The sequence below is a fragment of the Boleophthalmus pectinirostris genome, unplaced genomic scaffold, assembly GCF_026225935.1.
Source record: "Boleophthalmus pectinirostris isolate CB_2022bp ecotype Guang Dong unplaced genomic scaffold, ASM2622593v1 HiC_scaffold_10, whole genome shotgun sequence".
NCBI classification, from domain to species: domain Eukaryota; kingdom Metazoa; phylum Chordata; class Actinopteri; order Gobiiformes; family Gobiidae; genus Boleophthalmus; species Boleophthalmus pectinirostris.
Window position 1 is genome coordinate 27,731,329 of NW_026570971.1, and position 10,939 is coordinate 27,742,267.

The 10,939-nt window shown below is 39.8% G+C and overlaps 1 protein-coding gene across 1 annotated transcript in view; it reads left to right on the top strand.

Annotated features, from left to right (window-relative positions):
• The window catches only part of syne3 (spectrin repeat containing, nuclear envelope family member 3), a 67,121-nt gene extending 57,073 nt beyond the window's left edge, over positions 1–10,048 (top strand). The window contains 1 exon segment of the mRNA XM_020930693.2: positions 5,926–10,048. Within this exon segment, the coding sequence (XP_020786352.2) occupies positions 5,926–6,108 (183 nt within the window). The 3' untranslated portion in view covers positions 6,109–10,048.
• Positions 10,049–10,939: the final 891 nt, after the last annotated feature.

The following is a 10,939-nucleotide window of genomic DNA, read 5'->3' on the forward strand; positions in this document are numbered from 1 at the left end:
AGACGCCTACAAGACCGCTTGGCTGAGCATAAATATGCTATCCGCACAGCCAATACCAATTATCCTATGGCCCGACACTTTTTGGACTTTCATGACAGTAACCCATCGAATCTACAGATACAAGGAATTGACCATATACCAGACTCGTTACGAAAAGGAAACCGGATTGCTAAACTTAAACAATGTGAAACTTATTGGATCTTTAAATTGCAGGCAACAAAATATCCTGGGCTTAATGAAGATTTGGACTTCTCTGTGTTTTTATAACTGCGTGGCATTTTTTATACTGCATGGTATATTTTGTATATATTTTATTTTATTATATTTTTTTTTTTGTAAATATTTCATTTTTATATTCTCTATGATGTTCTACTTTTTTCACACTGCCATCTTGTGGTGTTATTAGGTGGTGTCCACAGGTGAGTCTCCACTCCTCCTCTTCCAGGTGGAGCCGCCCTATTGGTGGGTTTTTGTATTTAATTCACATGATTTGCTCTCAGTTCTGTTTGTCCCCTGAGGAAAGCCATAGGCTGAAACGCGTCGGGACTTTTTAATTTGTCCATTAAAGGTTGTATGGAGGATTTTTGTTTTGTTTTTTTTGTTTCAAGTTGTCAATGATAGATTATAGAGGTGCAGTAGCCTTGTAATTATGATGACCAAAAAAAAGAGAATAAAAATTCATCAACTCTGGACGTGGTGGGGCTAAACATTTGCCAATAGATAACGACACTGACTCGTTATCTGTGAGCTGACAGGCTGTCAATCAATCTCCCTACGTTTCTAGCGTAACTGACTTGCCTGCGCGCCGCCGGTACGTGGTTTACGTACGCCTGTCACGCAGTTCACAGACGCAAGACGCACAGACGCTGTTTACTCCACCAACGCAACAGTTCTTAGCGGCTTTTTTTTACCTATATCTTCCTCGCAGTTAGCACAAAGTTTGTTGCAATGGCAGACAAGAATCCAGGAGCAGTTAGCCGCAGAAGAAAGTCAGTTTTTGAGGTCGCTGAAAGAAGAAGACAAGGGGAAAAGCAGCGAAGCCAAACTAAGGTGATTCTTGAAGATTCATTCCAGCGATGGCGCGACTGAAGCAGACGCAGGGTCTAAAGACTGACGCACTGGTCCACAAATTACTCCTGGACAGGTAACTTCTGCTTATTATGAAAACGTACTTTATTTCCAAGAGCTAGACAAACATTTTTCAGGACACGAAAGCGATATCCTATGTCTGAAAACGTAATTTTCAAGGCAAAGAAAGAGTCCGCTTGCTGCTGCGTGTTGTAGCTAGTTCATTCGCACTGAATCTCCGCGCACTCTTCTCTGCACCCCTTTCCTACTCCTGTCCCCGCTGCCCGTTCCGCTCTTCCCCCTGCTCCTCACTTCTCCGGGCACGGAATCTCCGCGCACCGCTCCCCTCTCCTCTCTCCTCTCCCTGCTCCGCTCTTCTCCCTGCTCCTCACTTCTCGTCCGCGAACGAAATGTCCGCGCCCCCCCTCCCCCCGCTCCTCACTTCTCCGTCTTGCCTAACCAACACTGTAGTTAGTTGTTTACAAGTCATGTGCAGCTCACCGGCTGTAAACAAACCTGTTTCTGGCGTAAAGAGGAGGCGGGAGAAGGCGTTTCTACGTAGGAGCTGTAGGGGAGGGGGGGGTGGTTTCACGCATGCGCAACATTTGAAAAAGGACAAACAGTCGCTGGATTTCTCGTTCCTTGGAAAATCCTCTATACAACCTTTAAGACATGCCGTAAACTAATAAAGGCATTTTATTTTGAACCAGTGAGTGCCTTGGTTTTTTTTTGCATCTTTGCTACTGCATGTACGTTTATATAGGAGGAATATTCAGCAGTTACCATGGTAACACAATGCACATATAAGGAAAGTTTTTAGACTGAAAAAAATATATAATAATACAAAATGGATTATAAAAAATAAAAACTATTTCAGGAGCCTGTGATCAATACGAGTGTTCGTGATCCTGTTTTGGTGTTTGATTTTCAACAAAAAAGGCAAGAGTGACTAACTGAAAAACTGTTGGATAATTTTGGCTAGCTTCTGACTGTACTGAGAGGGACTTGTTTAACTGCACAAAATCAGCTCGCCTGTAGTTCCAGCTAATGGTCAGATTGTGGTAAAATAAAGCTCGGATTCAAGTCTAAGTAGAGTAACAGAGCTTCACATAGAGCAATGTGAATGTTGATGACATCAGTTGCAAGGGAAAGTTTGTGAACATATGGAAATGGAAACAAGTGGAGGTGAAAAGTAAAGTGGAAGATAATCTGATTTGATTTTAAATAAATAAATAGTAAATTCATCTTTTGTGTTTCTGGTAATGATGAGTTTCAATAACAACTGATAATATATATTTTTTAATATTGTATTTTCATATTTTTTAAAAGTGCATTCATAAATGATTTTTGCGACTTTTAACATCACTGAACATCAGTAGGTAACAGGACTAAACCAGGACTAAACCGGGACTAATCTTGGACTTGAGAGAGAGAGGGAAAACCCCAAGTTAGAGGTCTGCACGGGACAGAATTTTCAGTCTCATTCCCGCCCGCACACCTATTGTGCAGTCCCACTCCCACCCACAAAGAATTGTAATTTTTATTCATGCTCCCACCCTCGTCTGCGATATTTTGTCCCAACTGCACCCTCAATAAGCTTTCAAAATGTGTCCTGCGCCACACTGTTTTGTGTCAGGACCTGTGGGAGAGCAGTGCTCTACCCCAAGCCTGCAGAGCAGGGTGTCCACAAAGCGTGATCAGACGACGGCTGTGCTTACCTCCGTGAGGCGTGGAGCTCTGGTTCTTGGTTCAGTTCTGCTTTAGTCTTGGTTTAGTCCTAGTTCAGTCCTGGGATCAGTCCTGGTTTAGTCCGCCTGTGTCGCGCCTTCCCAGTGGCTCTTTGGCTCCTCCCTGGGGAAGCACACCTCACCTATTGAAAACCGCTGACTTAGACTTACACAAACTAAAGAAAAATATTGATCCACAAGGCCAATTATTTGGACAAAGTAGCTCACACGTCACAATATATTGCAATTATATTAACAAAGAGCAAAAATATAAATGGTAATATTAAAATAAAGTAGAGACTCGTGTTAATTAAGGCATTATTTATTTAAATGTATGTGCATAAGTATAGAGTAATATAAAAATATCTCTCTGTTATATACCAGAGGTCATTTGGAGAAACAGTGCAAAGGTGGTATGATGATTGATATGGAACAAGGTTATCTCTGACATAAAGGTGAGTTGTTGTACATTTGTAGGGAGTATTATCTGTTACATAAGGGTGAGTTGTTGTCCAGTTGTATGGAGTATGGTCTGAATGTAGTCGTGTATCTCTCACTGTTTGAGTGGAGCTGTAGGAGCCTGTTGGAGAATGAGCTCCTCTGTCCTTCTTTAGCCTGGTGCAGTGGATGAGCAGCAGTGTCCATAATGGAGAGCAGTTTGTCCAGTGTCCAGCTGATGACTTCATTTTCCAATTTAAACATAATTCATGACATCCTTTTAGATTAGTGTAAAGCATCTTGGGTCGAAATCTAAAGAAAACACCAGTGTAATCCTTCTTGTTCTTGATTAGCGGCCCTGATTGAGCTAAATAAATGTTGCTGGGGGTTGTTTTACAAAGAAGAACAAATGGTTTATTGGTAATGGACTAATTAAGAGCCCAGATTCAAACTCTCATCCGTCTTGTGTTTGTTATTCAGAGGAGCGGCTCACTGGAGAACGGCAGAAATGAACTTCAGAGCCTCCACACATTCACAAGTGTTTATAATTAGGATTAACTGCAGCGTCTCACCTAACCTGGCTAACGGGAGATTTATAATGTCTGAATGAGAGCTACACATCAATAAGGCTCCATCAGGGAACGCTAATGATTCGGAAACCATTGGAATGTCAAAACAAATATATGAAGCTGATTGGGCAAAGCGTCACAACAATATTTAAAGATGCATTGTGTAACTTTTTGGTCCGTCACCTGCTTGTTGCTATGGTTATGTCAATGCTCTGCCTGGAATGTTCCACAGTATGACATTAAACATTTCTACCTTACATTTATTCAATTACAGGTGGTTTATAGCTCAAAAATACCTAGAAAAACAGGCATTCTGACTGTGAGCGGGATCGCCTCTACGCAGATTTGACTTGTCACTTGGTCTGGTTTGGTCTCCATGAAGATAGAAAGGTTTAATGTCATACTGTGAAACTTTCCAGACAAAGCAAAAACATCTCAATGAAGAAAAACATTTGACGGATCCTCCACCAGAAAAGTTACTCGATGTACATTTACATAGTTTGCTTGTGTATAGTCAAAGACGTTCATAATACAACTCAAATCTCACTCTAGAACACAAAAACAAAAACTACATTTTTCCACTAGTACAAAGAAAAGTACCCATGATAAATATTGACCCCAAAAATGATTGTTCCAGAAGACTATAAGACTGTAATTTATCTTCCACGTACATCTCAGCTTAACATTGACTCACAAAAGCTATATTTACACCATGATCTTCCTCCCTTGGAATACCATTGGCAAACCATTGTCTAAATTGTGGCATATTGCTGTCAAACTGGTGTCCTTCATAGTCTCACTAAATGCTGACTCACTGGTGTCTACTGGCCTTCATAGTCTCACCAGTTGCTTTATAAGCCTCCTCTTTTGGAAACAGAGTCAAGGGACTTGAACACGCAAAGATCATACCATGTTCTCTTTTGAAATCATGCTATGTTGACTTTTCAAGTTCCCCCGGGCCTGTATTATTGGTGGTAAATAAACTTCTCGTGCTTAAAACATCCAGTTGGTCTCCAGCCTTTTACTTCCACCCTTTCTTGGACAAGCTGAAAACTTCGACAACAGTTTGTGGTGCGTTTCTTTTAAACACCGGCACAGAAAGGCTCAAATGCAGACTCATCATGTTAGAGGTTACGTGGAATGAAATAGGCAGGTCATGTTTTTTAGAGGGTTAGGGTGCTAAATTGTCTCTTTACTGGGGAGGAAATTAAACAAAGTGTGGATAAAGTTTTTGGACCAAACATACCTTTAAATTTTGAATATATGTTTTTAGGCAAACAGCCAGACTGCATTAAAGGAGCTCGTAAAAAATACACGTGGAATATATTGTTGGTGGAAAGCAAAAAATCAATAACCAAAAAAAATGGATGACAGATAAATCACCTACACTGAAAGATTGGATAGACCTGGTTAAAGAAATCTCCCAAATGGAGAGACTCACTTTTGTGACGAGACTGGAACATGACAAATACGAGGAAAACTGGAAACCGTGGACAGACTTCATTAACAAAGAGAACTTGTAATGACAGCTTTTTTTGTGTTATTCTTTTATGCTATTTTAAATTACTGCATTTTCTGCACTATAGGGCACTCTGGATTATAAGGCGCACTGTCATTGAATGGTCTATTTTCACACTTTTTTCACAAATAAACTTCACCAGACTTTAAACGAAACACAACAGTTAGATGGCTGAGTCTGACTTTTTTTGGTGCGTTCACGGTGACTCTCAGCTTTGTTCAGTTGTGGCGTGTAGGGAGGGTGCTGTCTGGGACCGCTGGATTGTCGGCATTTTTGCAGTGACTCAGTTGTTCAGTTGTGTCTAGAAGTGGCACATTGCACTCGCTTTTTCGGGTCGTTCCTCCATTTCATTCCTTGCCCCCGTGGAGTGATGAGTGTGGCTGCCGGTGTGTTTCACTGCACGGTCACTGTCTGCTCCATGTGTGTTTGCGTGCGCTGCGGGTGGTGCGGCTTTGTAGTTTACTGAAGTCGTGCTGGGACACCCGAGTGGATTTGTGTATAGGGCACTCTGGATTGTGGTGCAAAACGAGAGGAGATGTATGCAGAAACAAAACACTGTTATACCAGTCCCATTCTAACATCAGTTCTGTTTTGTGTTTTCCAGAAGCCGAGTTTACTGTACCGCGTGTGCTGCCTGGCCCTCCCTCTGTGGCTCCTCCTCCTCGCCCTCCTCCTCCTCGCCTTCTTACTGCCTCTCCCTGAAGACTCCAACTCCTGCTCTCTCTCCAACAACTTCGCTCGCTCCTTCAACATCATGCTGCGCTACCAGGGACCCCCGCCCACCTGAGACTACCTACGCCCACCTGAGACCACCTACGCCCATCTAAGACCACCTAAGACTACTTAAGATCTCATAAGACCACCTAAAACTACCTGAGACCACCTAAGACCACATGTATGTATGATTTTTGGGGGTTTTTAAAGAAGGCCTAATCTTGATATATATTTCTTCACATTATTTTGACCTGTTATTAATGTACTGTAATGCTGAAATATCTTATAGCACTGCGCCAAAGCTTAAAGAATTGAATGTACAAAAGCTGCATGTAAAGGTGCACTTTGTCACTTTTCAGGTGGGGTTTCTGATTGTTTCCATGGAGATGTTGTAGTATGGTAATCAACATATCCATGTAGCGTTCAGTTTAATACGTTTTTTTTTATTGCACAAAATACCCTTTTCGAGTGAGATAATCGTTGCTACTCCACATATCTGACCTGTAGACAACAGAAAAGTTCCGCAGTGCACCTTTAATGTAAAACCCGATAAGTTATATCTTCAAATATAACAACATATCTTTATTTTACTTTTTATTTTTCCTTATTATGCCAAAGGAAATGCAATATTTTACTCCACCTAAGACTAAAGTTAATGTCAAAGCGCACATTAACTGGTTAGAAATCTTTTTTTTTTTTTTTTTTTTTAAAGGTGAACTATGTAACATTTTGGTTAGGGGTTCATCACCTGCTTGTTTCTATGGTTATGTCACTGCTCAGCCTGGAATGTTCCATAGTATGACATTAAACAACTTTACCTTACATTTATTCAATTACAGATGGTTTTATAGTTCAAAAATACCTAGAAAAACTGACATTCTGACTGTGAGCGGGGTTGCCTCTCCACAGATCTGACTTGTAACTTGGTCTGGTTTGGTCTTGATGATAGAAAAGTTTAATGCCATACTGTGAAACATTCCAGACAAAAAAGTAACATCTTCACAGAGAAAAGCATCGGACAATCCCTCCACCAGAAAAGTTACACAATGCACTTTTAACATAACTTGTATTTCTAAGTATATATTGTATATTTCTATTATAATAAATTGCACATTACATCCACGCAGACAAACCGAAACTGAAAAATGTCTTGTTTTATCATATCATTCAATCTTGGTCTCCCAAATCAGACTAATGAAACATAATAGGATCAGACACAGCAGATTTCTGTTAAAACGCCGTAACATCAGATAGGAAATTCTTGGCTCATTTTTCAGACCTGGACTCGAGATGGTCATTTCTGTGATAACTCTGCCTCATCCTTTATCCCTTTACACCTGCCAGGGCAGGAGCTGGCGCCTGTCCAAAGCCCTCTGTGGCTCTGCACCTGTCACCTATCAAACACAATCAAGAGAATCATTTCAGCATGTAAACAGGTTTAGGACAACCATGTGTGAACTATAATTAGTCTATTTTGTGTTGTTAGGATACATATTTCATTTTGCTCAGACAAATAGAAAGTCAAGCTGCTTTTGTAGATTTCGTAGACCTATATTATACTATTTTCTGATTTAGGTTTTAATGCTGTTTCCTCATCACAGACATACCTGGAGTTTTGTTTTGTTTCATTCACGCATGTTTACACACAAACCCTGCATATTTAGTGAGCTCTCTCAAACCTAAAACACTCTCTTCCACCTTGTGATGTCATGTGGTAATACAGGAAGTGCTCCACTCTGTTTTTAAAGTCCATACAGCTTCACTAGAATTAATTGGATAATTTGAGCCTCGAAATTTGCAATCTCTGCTAAAGAAAAGGTGAAAGGTGGCTGTTAATTTGAAAAAACTATCACTACATGACATCACAAGGTGGAACAGAGCATTTTGAGCTTTGGAGATGTACACAGACTAATACGAAAGTGCTACTCAAACATGTGTGAATGAAACAAAACACCACCCCAGGTATGTTTTTGAGGAGGAAACACGAGTAAATTTTGCATAATATAGGACGTTTAAAGTTGCATTACTCCACTTTTTCAAGCCACAAAAGGATAAAATATATATTTAAATATTAAACATGTGGTCTTTTTCTAGTTCTGATATAGGTAAAAGACCATTATTAAATCTGTCTAACCTCCATCTTCATGAAGACAAGCAGGTGACGGACACTGCCAGAAAAGTTGCGCAATGCACCTTTAAATCCCTCAAAGCTAGTGCTGCTTTGATCAAAACTACTTATTCTCTCACAGCCAGCTAACTCTTAACTGTACAATGGAGTGTGTCTTTGGCATTTTCTTGGCTCCTCTCGAGTTCCTTCACGACGCCAACACTTTGAACTGTAAATCTAAAGCTTGGAAATCCACCCTGGACACAACACCTTTTTATGGCCCATTAAAATCCAGTGTTCCAGGCCTTGTTTTTATCTGAGCTCTCTTCACACCCTCTTAAAACGCCTCCGCACCCTGACGCACGTTTTTTTAACTCCCCTTTTTGGCGCAGGTTCGAGCTATTGCTGTTGACTTTAACAAGCATGTTACCACGGCAACGCTGACCAAATCAAGTTTCAAGTTTTTTCTTGTAATATACTCATTTTAAACACCAGAGTTAACATGCTAAGAAAAGTTCAAACAGATTGGTCATGTTCCTTTAAAGGTGCATTGCTATTGACTTTAGTGGCACGTTACCACGGCAACACTGACCAAATCAAGTTTTCAAGCTTTATTTTTAACCATGTAGCTACTGAATGTGTTTTTCAACTTAGTATAGTGGAAGTTAAAAGTTAATTGATGGAAGATACGCACTACCACGCATGTAATTGGCTTACTTTGCAGCTTATATCATCGACATTCCCTTGGGTGTGATGCTAACCGTATGCACTGCTCTATCTGAAGCTTTAATTGTTACTCAAGTTAGACTGAATCGGATTTTGAACCATGAGTTACAACACGATTCAGAAATAACCACTTAGCCCCCTCCTCACTCTGATGTCGAACCATGACAGAAAAACTACTCTGCGCGATTGTCACAAGTAGCTGTTTCCAAATAGTTCTCATCCAACAAGCCCTCTGATTGGATAAAAAATTCTTTCCTGGCATTTGCTTAGTTCATAAAATTTATAGACAATATCGTTTGTTTTATAAGTAGCTCCATTTACAATATACTGTAGTAAAAGCAGTTAAACACCATTTACATTTATTCACATTTAAAATATTTTTTTGATAAGTTTTGATAACTTGCGGAGAGACATACTGTTTAAGATTTATTTTGTGTAAATTTGCATTGGCAATAAGGTGCTGTCATGTTTTGGTTAAAAGTATTGGAAACTAGAAACTGTATTGTGGAGTTGACTTATTATTGGTGTGTTAGTTATTATTAAAACTATATATATATTTGAGATGTGTTTTGAGAAGTTGTAAAGCATTTTCTGAACTAATTTTGTGTCCCTTTTAACCACTGGTTGGTAAGATCCTTTATATCAAGTAAATGATTGTTTGAGATGAAACACATATAAGTTTGTCCATCTGTAAAATATTTCTTATGTAGCACCTTTAAGAATAATTATCAGAGTTACTGTGGGCAAACTATATGGCCTTAAAGCTTTATCTAATCCCATGTATCCAGTGCCATACTTTTATATATGTGTACAATATGTAGCTTTGTGAACCACTTACGCCCAAACTACCAATATTTAACTTATTTTTATGCTACTGCTGCTTATTTCCTTCTCTGTAACCCTTAGCATGTGTCCCTTTAAACGCCTATGCAACTCCTCGCTCTACTGAAATATATTATGCAACTCAAGGCTTAAATCTGCCCTATATAAGGTTATGCAAAGATGTAAAGCTTCCCTGTGTGTTGTATGGGAGTGCTCATGATAGAAGAAACACAAACAAAAAAACAGTATTGTGAGAATTGTGTGTGTAAAATATACTATTTTCTGTACGACTTTCATGTTAAAAGCTTGTAACTTTTCTATCTTGATGGTCATGGAAATAAATACAGATCAAGTATAACTTTTTGAATGCGTTATACATTTTTTTTCATGTATTATTTATTAACTTAGTGTAGAAAAATACTAAAAAATGGAAAAATATAATGTATTTTGTTTATGTGTGTAACATTTCCAGCAGAGGGTCCACTGCCTGCTTGTCTCCATGTAAATGTTATTGCTTTGTCTAAAATGTTCCACAGTATAGATTAAGCCTATCTATCATGAGGGAGACAAGCAGGTTACAGCACGAAGCGGTGTTACAGTTCAGATCTGCGGAGAGTCGCCCCTATCCAAAGAAGGAATAATTGTGTTTTTGAGCAATAGAAACACCTGCAATGAATAAATGTTAGATGTTTAATGTCAAGATTAAGACAACAAGACAACAAAATTGCGGATACAAGTGGCCGAAATGAGGAGCTCAGTTACATGGAGGAGCTCAGAGTACAGCCGCTGCTCCTCAGGAGATGTTCCAGACATATCCCACCGGGAGGAGGCCCCGAGAAAGACCTTGGACACGTTGGAGGGACTATGTCTCTGGGCTGGCCTGGGAACACCTTGGGATCCCCCTGGAGGAGCTTGAGGACGTGTCTGTGGTGAAGGAAGTCTGGGAGTCCCTGCTTAGACTGCAGCCCCCGCGACCCGGCCCTGGATAAGTGGAAGAAAATGGATGAATGGAGGGATGGATATGTTTAATGTCATACCATGGAACATTCCAGGCAAAGCAATAACATCTCCACCCGAAATGTTACACAGTGCACCTTTTAATGATAACTATTAAATGCACTAAACCTGCTTTTTACTTTTACTTTATTTTTTGGGGCGAGACAAATTTTGCTTCAATACTTAACACAAGCAAACACCTACTCTCCACAAAAGCTGCTACATTCCAAACATGGCAACCCAAACCATACTA